General features: G+C 43.2%; 1 protein-coding gene across 5 annotated transcripts in view; it reads right to left on the bottom strand.

Annotated features, from left to right (window-relative positions):
- Nucleotides 1–21,777, bottom strand: part of LOC147426619 (RING/U-box superfamily protein) — a 48,966-nt gene that overhangs the window by 12,946 nt on the left and 14,243 nt on the right. For 2 of the 5 annotated variants that reach the window (XM_086499154.1, XM_086499155.1), the window contains exon 4: nucleotides 6,686–6,862. The exons of 1 other annotated variant lie outside the window; for it this stretch is intronic. In XM_086499154.1, coding sequence (XP_086355280.1) covers nucleotides 6,686–6,862 — 177 coding nt within the window. Of the gene's footprint in view, nucleotides 1–5,772; nucleotides 6,241–6,685; nucleotides 6,863–21,777 lie in introns of those variants that run through there. 2 more of the 5 variants (XM_086499153.1, XM_086499152.1) reach the window with 2 other exon arrangements.

Below are 21,777 nucleotides of genomic sequence, written 5' to 3'. Positions count from 1 at the left end.
AGAAGGGAAGGAGACCTAGCTTTTAACTTCCTTTAAGGGTTAAAAAAAATTTAAGGGATATCTCCTACTGAGCCTGTGTTACAAAATTGGTTCACACTAAACCATACAAACCAAGATAGCAGTGTAAGTAATAATAGGTATCAAGGACCCAATTGGAATCACTCTCTCAGCTAATTATAAGTGTGGCAATAGACATTGAATAAAAAACCTTGCATCGGTTTATGCCATAAGGAGCAATTAAAGGTACTCCTTCAACTAAGCAAACCAAGACAGCATAGTAAGCCGACAACAACAGGGAATTCAAATCTCAATTTAGTGATTTCAAACTTCAAGGTGGAGAACTTTATGCTAAGAGTAGGCCACTAGTTAACTGCCAGTAGTGTGTTGGGTAAAGTATCATTTATATACAGAGTTTGGGTAGTAGTACCAATAGGTTGAGTTAGTGTAACTAGAACTAGCTATCATGGTCAGATGTTGTGACCAAGTGTGTGTGTGTGTGTGTGTGTGTGTGTGTGTGTGTGTGTGTGTGTGTGCCCTATCCCCCAGGTGCCATACACAATGGGTTTCAGTAGTAGGCCCATTGTGTATGGGCCTACTGCCTCATCAAAAAGATGAGTTAAACCAAAGTCTTTAGCAGGGAAGTGCCAAGTTAGAGTGTCCCTGAAAGGGTAAAGAATATTTGTATTTAACACAATGTCTGATACCATGTTCAAGGAAGACATTACTTTTGTAGAAGTTTTAAGGCTGTCAGTCAATTTGAAAAAAGTATGGTTGTCATTGATAGCCTTTAGAAGATATATGCCATGTATTTATATGTGTAGTATGTACCTGTAATCATCAAAATAAAGTTTATTAAAGCATGGGTGTGCAGGATTGGATTAACCTGCTCCTTAACTGAGCCAAAGGACTATAATAGTCGTGAGTAGGAATCCAATCTATAGTCAACGAGCGACCACCTAACACATGTCAACCTGTCAAGGAATTATAGACAGTGGGTCAATCAAAGCCTATAGACAAGAAGTATTCAAAGCCAACGTCCCGGTCCACCCAATTTCCTGGGAGGGCGGTGTGTGTAGTTGTTTTGATTATAATAAATACACACCAATGAACAAAATGTTCAAAAAGACGATTGGCTAAAGATGTATAGGCAAAGATTAGTACAGAAACAACTCAATCTTTGATTTATAACTGTACAGCATAAAAAGAATGAAGTATCATTCCAAATGAGTTTATACAAAGGTATCAGAAACTATCCCAGTTGAATCATCAAGTGATTTCAAAGTCGGACTGCAACAAGCTAAACCTTTTTAAGCCAAGAAAGACTTCTCACATGCATCCATATAGTCAAGACAACAAATAGGTTAGACTCTGCTACGTATGGCAAGCTTCAAAGAATATATATGAGTTGTTATCTATGTCAAACTTAAAAGTTATTAAACTAGCTATTGTCCTTCATTTAGCATCTCAAGGATTTTCTTTAGCATCATATCCTGCCATAGTTGCTCCATATGTTTTAACTTCTTTTTAATAACTATTTATTGTAAAAAATGTCGAACAATGCATATCATTATAAGTATTGATGTAGCTAAAAAATGTATGAAAAAATCTGCATGCATTGCTAAGTTTTGTAGCTTCATCTTAAGCTCCAAGATCGAGCCCTTCAAATAAACCAATTGCCCATAGTAGAACAGAATGGTTAGAGATCCTACTGTATCCATATGTTTTTAGTGCAACATTGGTTAGTATTGAGGTTTTTAAGCAACTTCTCAAATCAAGGTATGTTAGCCTTATACAAGATTATCAAAAAAAGGACCATTTTTCCACCATATGTCAGGGAGTTTGTAAAGAATCCAAAGTTCAACCATCATAGCAAAAACTATTTTTGGCTTAGCAACCAGAAAAAAGCTTAGAAGATTTCTCGGATCAAAACCTAGAAGTAAAAGCTCTTGCTCCTGCTAAGTTAGCACCACAGTGATTTAAAAAGCTAGAAATATCACAAGACCAGATATAGGCCAAATATCAAATCCAAAAATATCTGAGTACTCCAGTTTTTTTGCCATATGTATGCATACTTATCATCATTACACAAAATACCATAAAGGTTCTCCTTTTGAATTTAAAATAATAACTGAACTATCAACCCAAAGAAGTACCAGCCAAGGTTTAGAGAAGTATTTAGCCAGAGCTAGAACCAGAGCCAGAGCCAGCCATAAAGCAACCACTTCAGACCATTCCCATATATAGATGTTGTATGAGAATAGGATCAAGTCCTAGAGACATGATTAGCCATATACAGAGACTGGGCCTTTAAAAAAAAAAACCAGAAAAAATGTGTGGTAGACCAAAATGTGTATCAAAACCAGATCAATAACAAGAACAAAATATGTATAAATTTATACATATATTTACTAGTTGTATGTATGAATATGGTTAATAAAACCAGATTTAAACCAATCAACCAAGCCAGATATCAAATCACAGTTAGTATGTTAAGGCCACCAAGCACCATACCTACCACAGGTAGTATGTTTATGCAAAACACCAATTTTTTATAAGTTTTTTGGATAGGCAACTACTATAGAGATTGCATAGAATAAATTCTCAAGTAAAGTGAGCAGGACTGGAGCCCCAAAAAAACGAGTTTATTTAGTATTTTCAAGTCAAAAAGACCAACAGAAATTCAAATGCTTCTTGTATTGTGTCCAAGCTTTTGTTAACAACTTTCCTTGAAAAAGGCCTCTCACACAAAATAGGGCCAGAGTTCAACCAGCATTAGAAATCAATCTCATCAGCCTAATTATAGGCATATGTCAAATTCAAAGAGCAAGACTATCAGATTATTTGGCATGTGTCAGCAACAACACAAGTTAGGTATCTTTAATCATGAGCCTAACATCTCAGATTTCAAAGCAAAGTCAATGTGAAAGTTCAATTTTTTCTTTATATTCAATTATTAATAGGGACAGAAAAGATCTCGTTCAATATTCTTATGGCAAGAAAAACTTGTTATAATCACCCAACAAAGCAAGAGATAATCTAAGCATTGAGATTTTGAGTAAAAATATACAACCTGTGAGCAAAAGTAATCCCAAAATAATCTCCAAAGTGCCAGGGGGAAGCCAAGTACAATTCCAATGTCAACTTATTCTCTCTTTCGCTTTTTTTTTTAACAAATACAATTAAGTCGACAGTAGCAAGTTGTTTATAATGTTGCAAGGGACGGTATAAAAACCCAATGCAAAAAAACCTAAATCATAACTGCTTATCTTGTATGCTAAAAAGCAAAAGACAAAAAGAAACCCAAGTCTAAGTGAAGGGAGAAGAGCCCCTCACCTTGATATAGGGGCAAAGGATGGGTATATGCCAACAAGGAAGCATATCAAAAGTCGACACCCATAAAGGGTAAGCCAAGTATGGCCACACCAATCAAGCTCCTTGCACAGGACCTTTATAGGAGGGCAAGATGATTTATCGCTTAGCATCATACCAAGTGATGGATGTCACAAAGTCCGTGCCAAGCCACCCACCATCAAGCTCGGTTCTCAGATCAAGAAGTGTTTCATCGTGTAGCACCATGAGTGAAAGGGGACGAGTGCCATCGCGACAGAGTGTATTCGCTTTATGCCAAAAGGGAAGGAGACCTAGCTTTTAACTTCCTTTAAGGGTTAAAAAACAATTTAAGGGATTGCTCCCATTGAGCCTATGTTAAAAAATTGGTTCACACTAAACCATACAAACCAAGATAGCAGTGTAAGTAATAATCGATATCAAGGACCCAATTGGAATCACCCTGTGAGGTAGTTTTAAGTGTGGCAATAGACATTGAATAAAAAACATTGCATCGGTTTATGGCACAAGGAGCAGTTAAAGGTACTCCTTCAACTAAGCAAACCTAGACAACATAGTAAGCCGGCAACAGGGAATTCAAATCTGAATTTAGTGATTTCAAACTTCAAGGTGGAGAAGTTTATGCTAAGAGTAGGCTACTAGTTAACTGCCCATAGTGTGTTGGGTAAAGTATCAATTATATACATAGTTTGGGTAGTATTATGAATAGGTTGAGTTAGTGCAACTAGAACTAGCTATCATGGTCAGATGCTATGACCGTGTGTGTGTGTGTGTGTGTGTGTGTGTGTGTGTGTTTGTGTTTTAAGACAACAAACCACTCTGAACACAAAGATTGGAAGCATTCTTGGGTTTACCCCCTTTCAGAGCCAATGGAACGATCCAATGGAACGATCAAATCCACCAAGGAAAACAAAACTCTATGTGAAGAAGGGTAACGCTGAAGAGTCTTCTGGAAGGGTTTTTCATATAAGCTGGGTTGGGATTCCGTCAAGGTCGCTGGTCGGCGGGCAAACAATCCGAGCCGTACATTCACTGTCCGTTACTATGCAGAATCTAGTGTTGCAAGTACTGGATGCACGCCACATCAACCAATGTAATTACTACCTGCATAATCAAACGATTTCTTGCCAAGTCGGCGTTGGGAATGACATCAGGGTGCAACACATCAGCCATGGGAAAATCAAGCTCTGTAGCGCTGCCGCTCTACAGTTGTCAGCATGTGAGTGAGCAACTCTACAGTCATCAGCATGGGGCCCGCCTCCCAAGTACCTTGACGGCCGGAAATGGTCATTGACCATTCCCATAATATTGACTCCCACCATGGCTCCCGGCCTCCGGCAGTCGCCATGGGGTCGTCAATAGTATGGGTAATGGTCAGTAAATGACCATTCCCTACCCCATCTATGTCGGTCATATTGATGTCTTGTGTGTCAATCTCTCTTTCTCACCTACATAAATTAGGATCTATGGCGACTATCTTCTAGTGTATAAATCCTTATAACTCTCCTAATAACCATCTCTATAATGATCTCTAGCGTTTCATTAACATCCAACACACCAAAACTTCTTTTTTGCTACTATCAATTATAATTCCTCATCTCTGCATCAAGAGCTCTCACAACTAGAGCCCCTTTGTCCTCCTAGCTACATGAAACCTACTTCCACACCAATGTCTGCGAGTATGTGAGACAGTTCTACGTCAAGTCATTAGCCAGAATGTACTGTGGAGCTAACAATGTTATCTTACCCAGGGTCCCCTGTATATCATGAACTGCATCCTAGGTCCGCATATTCCTTCCAGTCTCTGCATAGGGCATCTCTACCTCAAGCTCCAACCCACGCCACCCTCATCACAGCAGTTCAGGGCCGACGAGGGCATTGCTGGTTGCAACCAGGTCTAAGGGTGACAGTCCCCCAGACCAGGGTTGAAACTGCAGCAGCACCCCAAAGTGGATATGGGCTAGTCCCAATCAGCTAGCTGAATACACATCCTGCACGAATTGCTCAGTCCATCCGAGTCCATCCAGCCACCAGCCACAAGTTTTGGCCCTCTGAATGGAAAACTACCAACAGAGTCAACTCAGCAATAAATGTGTTGCTGTTTACAGCTCATCGAAGGAAGAATATTTTGTGTAATTCGCAATCAAGAAAAGGCCCTATGCACTTGTTTTCTCCACCAACAACAGTCCAGCCAGCAGGCAGTAACCCCACCGTGCCACAACAATCAGCACTCCCCCAAGCAGCAAACACCATGATTCGATCCAAAAAGCTCAGAACTGCACCCTGAAGGTCAGCGAAGCCAAAAGACTCGTGTAGCAAAGTTAAACACCCGGGGCTCTGATACCATGTGCAGAAAGCATGACGACAAATGATGCATGAGCAAGAAGAGAGAGCAGAGAGATCATATCCATATGCTACAAACCCTTCCGCAAAACCAGTGGTACTTACATTAGATTCAAAAAAGACTCACCATGTACATCACTGATGTCAAAGTCAGAGCAAGACCTTGTGTTTGCTCATCCCATGATTGGCAGAAACGTCACACTATACATGTTGAACTACATAGTCAGAGCCGTTGCATGGCATTCTCTGTTAGGAGGAGGGATCGTAGTTAGCTGGAGATAACTCAGGTGTTCTAGAATAGCGCATGTTCACAGATTGTCGAAGGAGTTCGACCACATGGACAGGGTAGGAAGAAAGGAACCAAGATATGTACACTCGTTCTCTACCCTAGTGACCAAAGCCCACCTCTTGAGCTGCATAGTCTCTTTGGATACACTGCCTACATATGGGACAAGAGCCTTGTCGAATGAGCCATTTATCTACACAAAGCATATGAAATGTGTGGTGACACGAAGGCAGACACCTCGCCATCTCTCCTTGAAGAAGATCCTGAAATCAAAGCAAAAATCCAGACATCTAAATAAGATCTTAGCTTGGAGTATGGTTGAGCCCGCAGCCCTTAAATGATGCAGTCAAGTATGAAGTTGCAGCCCCAGAGGCAAGAACAGCAAGTGTATCTTCTTTGCATGTCTGTCCTCCCCTGCCCCCCATTGCTTTTTTTTTTTTTTTTTTGGGCGGGGGTGGGGGGGGGAGAAGAAAAACTCACCCTCTTTAAAACATACCTGTAGGCAGATTCTAGAGTGGAGTATCTCCTTAAATCACAGGCAGGAAGTGTGTGAATGTCTTTGCATGTGTCGCCCCCCCCCCCCCCCCCCCCCCCCCCCCCCCACACACAAAAAAAAACCCCGGAAAAAGCCCAAAAAGTTCATTTGCATTGAATTCGGGGCCCCTGGGGGGGGGGGAGGAACTCTTCCTGTCTCTTCGAGTTTCCTACCTGTAGGCAGATTGTGCAACAGATTATCTCCCCAAATGAGTCGATTCTGTTTTTCTCGGTGACAATGTGTGATGGTAGATTTTCAATGCATGCTTTGGATGCCCCTTCTCGACTACCTTCCCCAGGTCCAAAAATGTCATAGAGCTCTTCATAGCTCATCTCGGAGATGTTGACCTGCTAAAATCACAAAGCACATACTATATTTAGAGAATGCTCCACAAATTAAATTCGGCAGCCAAATTATTTAAACCGTTACCTAAGGTGCATTTCAAGAAATTTGAACTTTGGTAAAAGGCCCCTGAGAAGGCAACGGCCTTGAGAAACTTCAGACCCGTCACCCACCCAAAAATTTTGTAAAACACACACATACACACATACATCATTAGACACGACACACATAGCAACATACCCATCAGGACACCTCCAAGTGTGCTCCCATTTAATGTCGTGCCCATCTTGTAACCCTTATGCGCACAATAATTCACGAGGGGTGAACTTCCACACCTAGGGACACTTTGTGCACCCACAAGCCAAGAGAAGCACAAACACAAAATGGCTACCTTGGAAGACAATCTAGGCAGCCTAGAGAAGAACCTCACGGAAACATTCAACCAAAACAAGAAAGCGGTTGATAGCACCATCAACACTATCAACCAAGACCTCACCGCCAAGCATAGTCGCAAGAAACGGCGTTTCTTGGGCCAAGAAACAAACCGGCAGGACCCCTAAAATGGGTGGCAGATGGTGGGGGTTTATGGGAGGGTCCTCTGCGTCTAGTGAGAACAGTTAGGAGAAGGTGGAGGATGAGAAAGGGGATGATTCTTAGGACTCAGATGCATGAGCCTTGAGCATGTTGGCGTTGTTCCTAGTAGGTTATGATTATAGACCACTTTTTTTGTATTTGTGGTATATAATATATCATGATTGGGAGTCCTATAATAGTTTGTACATCTAGTTAATTTTTTGATCAAAAGAAACTCCGTTTCTTAACCAGTTCAACCTTGGTTGAAACTCCGAAACTCCGGTTTTTCCGTTTCCGTTTCTTGTTTTTTTACTATGCCGCCAACGGTGATTTGTGTATTTGTGGCATATAATATATCATGATTGGGAGTCCTATAATAGTTTGTACATCTAGATAATTTTTTGATCAAAAGAAACTCCACTACATCTACTTCTCATACAATATCTAAATCTTCTCCCAAGAAGAAAACTCCTACTACTTCCCTACATACTACTAAAGAGAAGCCCCAGTTCAAGAGGGATAACCCCCGCAGACATCACCGCAAGATTCGGATTTTCAAATCCGGTGACAAGGATGTGAAGTTTGATAACTACACAAGACGGAGAGATATCTCTAGGCACTGTCTTTCATCAAGCAGTTTGAAGTTGCTTTTGCCAACGGAAACTTGATTGAAAAATCCAAGTTGCATCATACTGGGATGCATCTCAAGGAGACTGCAAGCAACTAGTGGCTAGCCAAAATTCTGGAAGGTACTCAAGGCCAGAACCTGGGCTCAATTCAAAGCTGAATTCTATGAACAATTTCTTCCACCTGATTTCGAGGACATTCGGAAGGAATGGGACTGGCTCGCCCAGAAGGAACAAGAGAAAGTCACGGCTTATGTTGACAAGTTTTGGTCAGTTCTTCTAAAAGTTACTCCTTTTATGAAGATTTTTTATGAGGAAAAGATGTGAAAGTTTGAAGCAGGTCTTCAACCACCGCTTGGGAAGAGCATGAAGGTGCACCAACACGACACCCTTCAACGGATGATGGAGTTGGCAATCATTGTCGAGGATTTACATTCCACGGGTACCCCCAGACGGATGGAACATTGCACATACCGTGCAAGGCAAAGAGCGGTCTATGATGACCATGGCAACCAAGGCAAAAAGCGTTCCCCAGAGGACTCGGATAAGCCTAAGAAGCCAATACCGGAAAACAACTTTAAAGTATCTCACGCCGAACCAAGTACAAACCTTCAAAGAACAAGGAAGGTGCTTCTACTGTGGTGAAAAAGGACTAAAGCCTGACTGTCCTGTTCGGCAACAACGACAGAAACAAGCATCTTCGAAGAAGTAACAATCGAAGAAGGAACCCGCTCCACCAAGCTTGAATTCCATTCCTGATGTGCAAGGGAATACAGAAATCGAGAAAGGAAAGCGCCAGCTCCTTAAAGGTTGGGGATCTGTGAATAACCAGCGGGTGTTGATCCTCTACCACCCTGGATCGACGAACAACTTCATCTCACTGGAAACTGTAGAACGCTTGGGCCTTACACTGGCTCAGCTTGGAACTTCGGTCTCTTCTAGATCGGCATTTGAGGGGTTGACCACCAATGCAACTCCCGTGCAAGGACAACTCAATCTCTGGATTGGTGAATACAAGGACCGCGAATGCTTTTTGATGGCACCTATCGAGGGATGTGATATCATCTTGGGTATGCCATGGCATTACCATATGCAACCGGTCCCAGATTATGTAGAAAAGACCCTCGTTTTTGAGCATGAGGGCAAGAACATTAAAATTTTTGCTGATGCAGGGGATTGGCTATTCCCTATTGTAAGCCATATCTCCATTAAGAAGGAAATAAAGAAGTGTGTTTCTGCTTGATTGATTTTCGCACGTGAAAGAGATAAAACTAAAGAGGATTCGCTCTCTAGTTTGGAAATTAAACGTTTTCAATTTCTTGAAAAGTATAAAGATTGTTTCACGGATACTCTACCAGACAAGCTACCTCCAGAACGTCCGGAAGATCATTGTATTGATCTCGTACCAGGTAGCTCTCCCAAAACCTACCCCCTTATCGGATTAGTGTTGCTCAGCAAGAGGAAATTTTGAAGCAAGTCAACCAGCTTCTGGAAAAAGATCTAGTACAACCAAGTACTTTGCCTTACTGCTCTCCAGTTCTACTGGTGCAGAAGAAAGACGGCACGTTTCGAATGTGCATAGATTATCGATCTCTAAACAAGATCACTATTAAGAGTCGATTTCCGATCCCCCGGATTGATGATATTCTCGATAAGTTGCAGAGAGCAAGCATCTTTAGTCACATTGACTTAAAAAGCGGGTATCATCAAATACGTATAGTCCCTGAAGATGTCCATAAAACTGCCTTTCGTACAACTTTTGGACTTTATAAATTTTTGGTAATGCCGTTTGGCTTGACCAATGCTCCTGCCACATTCAATCGAATGATGGATCGAATTTTCAGCCCACACCGAGCTTTCACAGGAGTGTTCTTTGATGATATACTCGTCTTTTCAAAGACCGAGGAGGAACATCGGAACCACTTGGATATAGTGTTTCAGGAATTGTGAAAGCATGAGTTGCATGTGAATGCAAAGAAGAATGAGTTCTTCCTCACTGAGATCGAGACAACAAGGTGCCTTTAGTAGGCTAAAGTACCTATTAAGCCATGGACCTATTTTGATAGTGCCAGACTTAAGGAAACCATTCAAGGTTCACTCCGATGCTTCAGGTGATTGCATTGGTGCAGTGCTTAACCAAGAAGCCCATGCAGTGGCTTATGAAAGTAGACGACTTAAGGATGCAGAATTACATGCCTCGATCTACGAGAAGGAACTTATGGCTGTGATCCACGCCTTGTCTACTTGGAAGCATTATCTTCTAGGAGCGAATTTTGTGATCAAAACCGATCACCAGAGTTTGCGGTATTTTCTTACGCAACGGAAATTATCTGAGAAGCAAATAAGATGGGCCAACTTTTTGTCCATGTTTCACTTTCAGATCCTCCATATGGCTGGGAGCAAGAATGTGGCTGCAGACGCATTGTCTAGACGACCTAGGGTGAACGCAGTTACTTCCGTGTATCACCAAGAATTGGAATCACTTCCAGAGTTGTATCCGAATGACCCAGACTTCTCCTCCACTTGGAATAAGTTACAGAACGGAGAGGATGAATATCCCTATTCTATTCGGGAAGGTTACCTCTATCACCACCAAGCAATTTGCATGGCAGAACCATTGAGAAAGAAAATCATGGAAGAAGCACATGCTTCACCATATGCGGGACATCGGGGAATTCTTCCTACAACTTTAGCATTGGAAAGATATTTCTTTTGGCCAAACCTTAAAGCATACATTGATCAATATGTCAGGGAATGCTTGGTGTGCCAAAAAGTAAAGTATGATCGGCATAAGACGCTTGGGTTACTCCAACCTTTACCTATGCTTGATCAACCCTGGGAGAGTATTGCCATGGATTTTATTATGGATCTCCCAAAGACTCAAACTGGAAATGATGCGATCTGGACTATCGTGAGCAGATTTAGCAAGCAAGCTCACTTTATTCCAATTAAGAAAACAATCAAAGCAAACCATATGGCTAGAATTTTTCTAGCACAGATCTTTAAGCATCATGGGCTCCCCAAGTCTATTGTGAGTGATCGAGATCCTCGAATGACGGGCAACTTTTGGCGTGCTTTGTTTGATAACCTTGGCACAAAGTTGAATTTTTCTTTTACATATCATCCTCAAAACGGATGGGCAGAGTGAGATCGCTAATTCCACGGTATTGGATATGCTGAAATCTTATGTGTCAGAAAGGCAGTCTGACTGGGAGAAGTATTTGCCCCTTGTTGAGTACGCGTATAACAATACCGTGCATTCGTCTACGGAGAAAGCACCTTTTAAGATTCTCTCTGGTAAGCCTTTGCTTCCACCGATCATTGTCACTAAGGATAAGATTTTCGCAGCAGATGAGTTTGTCCAAAATTTGGACACAACCTACGGGCAAGTTAAGAGAGCAATTTGCGCTCTCAGGAAAAACGTAAGTGTAACAGACTTGGACACTCCAAGTCAAGAATCAACCGCGATAGCACCAAATAACCACTTCAAAACAATTCACAGATCACAATAGATTTGCACTGGCCCGACGGAGTTCCGTGCCTAGAGATATTGGCCCCAAAGACTAGCGCTCCTTTCGGTATTTCTTTTTATATTAATCAATCATCAAAGTACAAGAGAGCGTTAGGGTTTCACTCTCAGACTCTGCGTCCAGATGCTCTGAGAAGTGAGGCCCTCACCACTAATTTAAAGGTTACAAGGGATGCCCAAAAGCAGAGCCCCAAAAGCTTTAAAAATCAAAAGCATCAGTTCTCTCTCTCTCTTAGAGAGTCTTTTCTTTTTTTTTTATAAAAAAAAGCAAAAGCAAAATTCGCGTCGCTCGTCATTTTCCAAAAATAAATAAATAAATAATCCGTCTCCGCGATTTCCAAAATTTAGGGTTTTTGGCAAAAATTAGGGTTTGCAAGAATTTTAGGGTTTTTGGCAGAAATTAGGGTTTCTGCTGTCCGCCACGTCATCACTTTGTGACATACCCCCCTCTTGAAAGCATTGTAATTGACCGCGATTACGCCTGCAAAACCGACAATGGCCATAAACCGTCTTAGCAGACACTGACTGTTAGTACCTACGTACTAGGAACGCACATCTAGCACATGTACAAAATCGACAGTCACATCACACGACATCACAGGACATCACCAGACATCACAGGACATCACATGACATTCAACATTCATTCGGATCTTAGACCATGATTTATCGGCAATGTAGCTAGCAATCACATCTAGGTCCAATCGAGACCTCATCGATGTCCGATTGACTAACCCCTATTGCAACCATGTCTATTCGAGATCAATCAGACCAAAATGCTGCAGTCATTTCGGCTATCAGTTCCTGCACTCACAAGAAGTCAAGAACAAATCAGTATCATAATCAAGAATTCCATTTCATAAAGTCATCCAGCAGAATATTGTCAGCTCTCAGTATCCCTGAAGCTCAAAGAGACATCAGTGACTTTAGTATCAAAATCGAGGCATCTGTTGACAAAGGAGTGGAGTAACTCCCCTCTTGTGCATCCCATTGCACCAAATCTTCGGCCAAGCTGAATTCTGGGTTCCATTTGGAGTAGACTATGCTAAACCAAAAGCATCGAGGTAAAGTTTCACAATCTGAGGAGTATCTGCTAGGTCCTCCTCCTCCATCCACTTCGCATCAAGTGCAGGATAATTCTTGAACTTAACCAAGAACCGCCTTCGGACTTTACCCTTATTCTTCGTATCCTTATGTGCCAAAATCTGTTCAGGAACAAGGATCTTCTCGTTTTCTTCCACTTCGGGTTGCTCATCAAGCTCCCCATCATCAGGCACATCACCTTTAAAAGGTTTCAAGAGATTCACATGAAATGCATTGTGAATCCTCCAAGTATCTGGCAGTTTCAGTCGGAAGGAGACTTCATTTATCTTTTCAGTAATCTGGAAAGGGCCGTAGTATCGCATACTAAGCTTTGGAAAAAGCCTCTCCTTTCCCTTGTTCATTCGTAGGCGTGCCTTCTCAAAACGTAAGAGCACCCAATCATCCTCCTTCAATTTCATGTCACGACGATGGCGATCCGCTGTCTTTTTCTGTCGTTCTTGAGACTTCTGCAAAGTCTCGCGAACCTTGGCAAAAGCCGTATCCAGATCTCGCGTATATTCATCCGCTTCAAAGATCTTATCTTTCGTGCTCAGGAAGGGTGGAACCTTTGCAGCACCTTCAACAATCTCAAATAGCGCCTTCCCTGTCGACGAGTGTATCGTGTTATTGTAGGCAAATTCCACCAAAGGTAAATATCTTTCCCATTGAGTCTTCTGATCTGAGATATAAGACTTCAATAAATCTAGAACCACTGAATTGGCAATCTCGGATTGCCCATTAGTCTGCGGGTGGAACGATGACGAGAACTGCAACCGCGTGCCAATGTTCTCCCAAATTGCCTTCCAAAACAAACTCGTAAATCTGGGGTCTCTGTCGGAGACAATTGTCTCAGGCATGCCATGTAATCTGAAAATCTGGGCCACAAACAGTCTCGCTAAGTGATCCGGCTTGACTGTTTTCTTCACTGGAATGAAATGAGCCTGTTTGCTAAATCTGTCAATAACAGTCCAGATACCATCGTGACCACTCTGTGTTCTCGGGAGATCAAAAATGAAATCCATCGCTATACTTTCCCAGGGGCGGGTGGTTATGGGTAAAGGCTGTAACAATCCCTGTGCTTTATGCCTGTTAAACTTGACCTTCTGGCATACCAAGCAACTGCGCACAAACTCTTCCACATCTTTCTTGAGTCTCGGCCAAAAGAAATATCTCTCTACCCCTTTCATGGTGGTAGCAATGCCGCGGTGACCCGTAAAAGGTGGACAGTGGCAATCAATCGCTAACCTTTTCCCTCAACGGCTGTGTAACGCACAACATAGTCTTTTTCATCAAGGAGCTTTCCCGAAGGGAGTATCCAGCTATTGTCTCCCCATCCCGTATCCGTGTGAAAATATCTGCAAAATCTGTATCTGTGGCACATTGATCGACCATATCCTCAAAGCTCCTATGATGTATCGCAGAAATAGCCAGAACCAACGGTTTCCGAGACAAAGCATCTGCCACCACATTCTTCTGTCCCTGCACATGGACGATCTCGAAGTGGAACTGTGACAACATGTTCACCCACCGCATCTGCTTTTCCGAAAGCTGCTTCTGTGACAAGAAGTAGCGCAAACTCTGAGGGTCTGTAAAGACAGTAAAATCCGCTCCGAGTAGGTAATGCCGCCACTGAGTAAGAGCATGGATAACCGCCAAAAGCTCTTTCTCATAAATTTGTGCTATCATCTCCGGCCTAGAGAACAAACGACTCTCGTAAGCTATGACATGGCCTTCTTGCATCAAGACCGCACCCAGACTACGACCACAAGCATCACAAAATACTTCAAATGACTTCTGCAAGTCCGGCAAAGTCAAATGTAGTCAATTTCTCTTTCAATGTCCGAAAGGCAGTCACCTCTGTGGGTCCCCACGAAAAAGGTACTCCTTTCTATGTCAAGGTATGCAAAGGGGAAGCAACCTCTGCAAACTTTCGTATGAACCGCCTGTAGTACGAACACAGTCCCAAGAAGCTTCTAACTTCATGGACATTCCTCAAATCGGGCCAATCACGCATAGTCTCTATCTTGGCCGGGTCCATTTGCACTCCTGCTGTGCTGCTGACACAATGTGTCCCAAAAAGTCTATCCATGGTAGGAAAAATTCACTTTTCTTAGCATTAATCACTAATGTGTGATCTCGTAATGCCTGAAAGACTTGAAGCAGATGATCTCTGTGTTCTGCCTCATTCTTGGAGAAAACAATGATGTCGTCAAAGAAAGTGCCAACAAATAGCCTGTACTCTCGAAAAATCCTATCCATCATCCGATTAAATGTCGCAGGAGCAATGGTTAAGCCAAAAGGCATCACCAAAAACTCAAATAACCCAAAAGTTGTCCGAAAAGCTGTCTTGTAGACATCTCCTGGCCCGATCCTGATCTGATGATATCCACTCTTCAAGTCAATCCTGCTAAAGCACGAGGATCCCTGTAACTTGTCGAGTATATCATCAATCCTACGAATCGGAAATCTGTTCTTGATGGTGATTTTGTTGAGAGTGCTATAATCGATGCACATTCTCCAAGATCCGTCTTTCTTCAAAACCAACAACATTGGAGAGCAATACGGTGAAGTACTAGGCTGAACAAGACACTTTTCCAAGAGGTCTTTCACTGAGTTCATAATCTTTTCATTCTGTACTCGGCTCACACGATAATGTGGCCAATTCGGTGGCGTGCTTCCAGATATCAGATCAATGGTATGATCTTCAGGCCCTCTCAAAAGCAATCGGCATGAGCGTGGAGAAAAAAATCTTGGCGTTCTTTTCTTCAGGTCAAAACATATTCAACTTTTATCCATCGTTCAATTCTCCCAAAAGAATGAGTAAGAAAACTGAAGTTCTTCAAGTACAATCTCTAAGCCCTTCATTTATCAAAGTCGCTTTCTCGGCCCGGTAGTCAACCACGGCATAGTTCTTGTGGTACCAAGGGATCCTGAGTAGAACGTCACTCGCGTGCCCTAAACACCCCTGTCATTGCAAACGAAGGTTTCCAATGCTCAGTGTAATGGCAACATCCCATCCGGGGGCAAGTCGAACTACCTCCGCCTGTGGCGTCAGTCTGTCGGGCGTAGTTCCAAATCGAGCCGCCAATTCCAAGTGAAAAGAAGTTGGCCTTGGCTCCTTCAAAAGAGCTTCCTGATCCTTCGCTTTGCCCCGAAAGCGGCAAAGTTTGTACTTTCATTCATTAGATTCGGTGCAGGTCCCACGCCATGTGGTACCAGTTCTGCTTTTCTATCTGCCTTTTCTGCCAAATTCCTCAGCTGCTCTCGAACTCTCAGACCTGTCGTCGTCTTTATCATTCTGTTCTTTCTGTGCCTTATCAGGGCACTTTGCGGAAATATGTCCATGTTCCCCGCATCCAAAGCACTTCCCCTCTCTGATGAAGCGAGCTCTCTCCTCAGGAGTAAGCTTGGGTCGTGCATCCTTTTTTTTTTTTCTCTGGATTGCTCTTTTTCATTCTACTTTCATTCCCAGAAGTCTGTTTGGCTCGTTGTGTCATGGCCTCATCTGTGGGGTAGGTCAGACTGCAAGAGTGAATGGCAAAGCCCCGCTTCGCATGACTCATCAACTCTTGAATAGAAGCTGACTTCTGTTCCAAGCAATGATTTCGGATCTCTGTAGGTAGACCCAAGGTAAACCGCTCAATCTGTTCTCTGAACGAGATCTTCTTGAATGAAGAGGCGGGTAGAAAAGAGCTCCAGAATCTTTCACAATAAGAATTCACTGTATCGCTCTTGGTCATCCGGAGATGGTTCCAAGCAGCTCGTATATCTCGCTCAAACTCTTGAGTCAACCAAGAAGAAATAAAAAGCCTCTTGAATTTCAGCCATGTAACTGGCACAGTCTTGCTTAATAGAAGCGTGGACCACCAAGTACGAGCATTCCCCTTAAAGTAAGAGGCAGCTCTCCGAATCTTGGAGTGCTCTGAATAGCGCCCTCCTGCGAAAGCGATGTCAAACTGCTGTATAAAAGACAAAGACTTCGAAGCATCTGAGTATCCTCAAAAGTATCAAACTTGATCGAGTGGCCACCTTCCTTAAACTCTCGGACTTTCTTGCTTTTATCTTCGAGAAAGTCATACTGGTTGGCTTTGTAAAAAAAATTCTTCTTGTTCGCATAAAACTTTCCGTCATCGGAATCTGAGCTGTCTGTAGACGAGTCCTCAGTAGAACTGTCAGTCTCTAGGCGAGATGTAGCCTTCTTTGCCTTTTTCTTGCCCTTTCCGAGCTTTGTGTCTTGCTTCACTTTTTGCTTTTTATGTCTTCTTCGCTCTAATCCGAGGAGCTAGAAGAACTGTCAGAAGAAGAAGAAGAAGAACTGGGTACTCCTTCAAATCGAACACGCTTCTTCCGTTTCTTTGCCTTGTCAAATGTCAACCGACGACCCAAATATCCCTGGAAGTCAGTGCCTTTCTTCTGCTTTTTGCCGTGCTTTTTGTCTTTCTTTTGCACGTCGAAAAGCTGAGCAATCCGTGCATCAACCACGTTCTCTAGTTCCTGCTCCGTATATTTTCTTGGAGGCAGAAGGTTTCTTGAGAGCGGATTTCGGGAGTGGTGTTGTGGTTCTCTGCCACTCCGTCTGTACCTCTTCCAAAGAGGTCTGGTTCATATATTTTGCCATCTTCGGTCTTCGGATCCTTGGCAAAATTGAGTATCATCTTTATTGCATCGCCGATCAACTCGCAACGCTCCATCTCTCTTTGCTCCGCCTGAGTAGGCCGAGGCGGGCCATACTCTCTGTCTGAATCTTCGTTGTGATCCCAGCCCGCATCTCCAGATGCAGAGGGAGTCGACTGATCATTGCCTGAAGCCATAGGTGCCGCGGAAAAAAAATTCGGGGATCGGATTTCCCGTAGAAGAGAAATCGGCCGGGCTCTGATACCCCTGTAACAGACTTGGACACTCCAAGTCAAGAATCAACCACGACAGCACCAAATAACCACTTCAAAACAATTCACCGATCACAATAGATTTGCACTGGCCCGGCGGAGTTCCGTGCCTAGAGATATTGGCCCCAAAGACTGGCGCCCCTCTAGGTATTTCTTTTTATATTAATCAATCATCAAAGCACAAGAGAGCGGTAGGGTTTCACTCTCAGACTCTGCGTCCAGATGCTCTGAGAAGTGAGGCCCTCACCACTAATTTAAAGGTTACAAGGGATGCCCAAAAGCAGAGCCCCAAAAGCTTTAAAAATCAAAAGCATCAGTTCTCTCTCTCTCTTAGAGAGTCTTTTCTTTTTTTTTATAAAAAAAAAAGCAAAAGCAAAATTCGCGTCGCTCATCATTTTCCAAAAAAATAATAATAATAATAATAATAATAATCCGTCTCCGCGATTTCCGGAATTTAGGGTCTTTGGCAAAAATTAGGGTTTGCAAGAATTTTAGGATTTCTGACAGAAATTAGGGTTTCTGCTGTCCGCCACGTCATCACTTTGTGACAGTAAGAAAGCTGCAGACAAGCACAGAAGGAATCTAGACTTAACAGTCGGTCAATTAGTCTTACTCAAGTTTGAGAAGGCAAGACTAAAGAAACAAGCGACTCATAAAGGGAAAGTGGTAAAACTTTCCAATCACTATTATGGGCCGTTTAAGATAATTGACCAAGTGAACAATGTGACGTTCCGATTAGACTTACCATCTAATTGGAAGATCCACAATGCTTTCCATGTTAGTTTACTCCGGCCATATGTAGGACCGCCTCCAAGTCAGTCTATTGCTGAGGAACCTCCTGAGGTTGAGGAAACGGAAGAAATACTCCAACCGGAGCAGATCATTCATCATCAAGAGCGGCCACTTAAGTCCGAGAAGATTACATGGAAGTATTTTGTCACGTGACACATCCAACCCCATGTGTTCGTGGACAAGCTACAGCATGATCAGGGTTCAGTCAATCCAGTCAGACTAGATTAGAAGAGATCTGGCACTTTTGTCAGTCTATTCGTAGACCGTGCATGCCCAGTCACTTAGTGTAGATGCATATCCTCTGGTTGCACACAGCATGATCATAAGCATTCCCATCAAAATCCATCAGAATCACTCAAGGGAATTTTCCAATGCATTTAGCCTATTCTACCTATTTTTCACACTTTTCACTTATTATTTTTAAGGGACTTTTGTAGGAAAGTAGGTAGGGCAAATTGAGTAAGTTTGTATATAAGCAAACCTAGACTAGCACTAATTGGCAGAAGAGGCAACACGAGCCAAGCTCAGCAGGCAACTTCTCAACAAGACCCCTTGGCGGTTTCCACCTCCAAGCAAGAAGAACCATCGCCATCAAACTCTTGCCCCTAGCGTTTCTCATCAACAGATCACCGCGACAGAAGCAAAGACCATCAGCTACCTAGCGTTTCTGGAGTGCATCAGTCACCTAGCGTTTCTGGAGTGCATCAGCCTTGGCGGTTTTCATCAGACACAAGCCACAGTACCTTCCCTTGCCTAGCGTTTTTGGATCATCTTCGCCGCCACTTCAAGCCAGTAGCGTTTTTGAACAAGAACATCGCCACACATAGCAACTAGCGTTTTTGAGAGCTTCACCACCTAGCGTTTTTGGCAGTATTCAGCAGGCGATTTCAGCAGTAGAAAAGACCAGCAAGATTCAGCCCTAAAGAGCAACAGATTCAGCCCGGTAAGAACCTCAGTTTTCAGCCTTAAGGAACCTCTGTTTTCAACCCTAAACCTGCAGATTTTCAGAGACAAAGACCCACAAAAAAAAGCCCCCAAATCAGCGTTTTTGGACTAGTCGCAAATTTCAGCCCATAGCGTTTTGGGACAACAGTAGAAAGATTGCAGATTTCAACCCTTAGGTCGACTTCGTCATCCCCGTCATCATAGCCTAGACTTGCATCAATCTCATGCATCACCATTGTACCAGATTGTGCAATCATAAGTAGACCACGCTCGCCGACGAGAGTGGGGCCTTCGAAGGAGAGTTTTACAACAGTCTCGTGTCGTATCTCTCTTCTCTCTCGATCTCTCAATCTCATACACTTGCACGCACAATGTCCAATCACTTTGTTTGTGATCATAGCATTCTCTCATTAAGAACGGAAGGCTCTACCTTCCATAAGAACAAAAGGAACCTTGAGCACAGTTTGAAGCACTCATCTTGAGCAAAGCGCAAACATTCATTCCATTGCACCTTACATTGGTATTAGAGCTTTGGTAGTGTTCTGTATCACTCAAGGAAAGAACCACGGGAATCACAAGAATTTTTTTGCTTGTTGCGGTCGCACGAACCCAAGTTCGCTTGGGCGTATCGATTCCTAATCGTGTTTTTGAAGAGTGACGGGAATCCTAGGAAAGAAGGGCTTGTCCAACCTCCCCTTGTGTCTCTTTTCACTCATTGAGAGCGGCCCATGCACTTAGCAGCCGGTCAATCGACGTGAGGTGGGAAAAAGAAACCTTGGTGTGAGCGCAAGGCCGCCAAGGGGTGCGCCCACGGAAAGGAGTAGAGCTCGGGTGAAGAGAAGATCCTTCTCAAACACGGTTTGCAAGTGAAAGAAAACCTCAAGAACCTCAAGAAACCAAGACCCTCAAGAACCCAAGACCCGCAAGAACCCAAGTTCCTCGTGAACTTAAGAACCAAAGATCATAGTGCATGAACCAAAGATACTTCACATACAGGTGATGAGCATGAGAGAGGCGACGAAGAGTTCTCCCCACCAAGAGAATTTTCCGACCCTCCGCCTTCGCCATCTACACCACGAGTTGTACCAATTTCTATCGAGGTAATGGTCAAATCGATGTTGGACATGATGACACAACAACAAGAAACGAATCGAGTTGCGTTGGCACAACTAGCAAGAAAAGCAGAACAACAGGAATCTAAGGACCTCGAGCGCAACGAAAGAAACGAAAGAATTGCCGCACAACAAGAAGCAAATCGCATTAACATGATGGCCCAACAAGAAGAGAAATTAGAATCGCATTGCTTTGGAACGCGAACGCGACGAACGAAAAGAAAGAAAAGAACGAAGAAAGAAGGAAGCGGCAACACGAAGCGCAGCCTTGGAGGCAGAGCGTGCAGCTCAAAGAGTGGTCTTAGAGATCGAGCGTGAGGTTCAAAGAGAACTACGCACTCAAGAATTGATGCGACAAGTACTTGCCTCGAAGTTCGAACCAACCAAAGATCGTGGAAGTTCCTCAAGTGGCGGAAGCCACGATGCGGATTCCAACCATCCAGTCATAGAGAAGTTCACTTTCAGTAAGTATGATGGTAACGATGGATGCTACGGTTATTCATTCTTGGTTGCATCCATTTAATGCTTATTTTGCGACAACTAAGAAGACAGGAAACAGCAAAGCTTTGACGGCAGCCATGTACCTTGCCAGTGATGCCATCAATTGGTACCACGCATGGCAAGAGGCACAGTTAGCCGCGCACCTAAAGGAAGCCGACGAATTCACGCCCCTTTCCTTTAATTGGGCTAATTTCCAAGACAAGCTCAAGGCGTGGTTTATGCCACCTCAGTACCTCGCACGATTGAAGGACGATTGGCGCGCTCTCAAGCAAAATGATATGCCGGTTATGTCTTTTTCTAATCGTGTTTTGCAGCTAGGTACCCAATTACGCAAGTCTAATGATGAGCGCAAGGAGGCTTTCCTTTATGGATTGGACCAGTATATCAAGTACGATGTAGAGGTGCTCGATCCAATCGATCTCAACAAGGCGGTAGCGATTGCTCTCGCACAGGAGATGAAGCACAACAAGGGAAAGCCTAAGGAGAACAAGACTTCCACAAGTACCTCGCAGACTTCTCAGAACGGTAAGAACGGTAAGAATGGTAAGAATGGTAACTCTTCTAGCCAATCTTTCAACAGTCTCTCAGAAAAGAATTCTTCCAATGAATCTAAGGGTAAGGCTAACACAATTGCTAAACCTAAGCTTACTCCAGATGAAAAGGTAGCACAAGGAATTGTAGGAGGATACATCACGTCGGAAGAGCAAAGCACTTATTCTAAGGAAGGTCGTTGTTTTCATTGTCACATTAAGGGTCACATAAAAAGAACATGTCCTAAGCTTGAATCGAATGAATCTAAAGAATCAACAGAACCCACTTCCTCTGTCAATGCAATTAATGATAACACGAGTGTGCCCCAAGTTCCTCTTGACCCTC

Source organism: Adiantum capillus-veneris, chromosome 24 (assembly GCF_014529385.1).
Source record: "Adiantum capillus-veneris isolate H3 chromosome 24, ASM1452938v2, whole genome shotgun sequence".
NCBI classification, from domain to species: domain Eukaryota; kingdom Viridiplantae; phylum Streptophyta; class Polypodiopsida; order Polypodiales; family Pteridaceae; genus Adiantum; species Adiantum capillus-veneris.
Note: the sequence above shows the minus strand (reverse complement) of the source record. Positions and strands in the feature narration are given on the sequence as shown.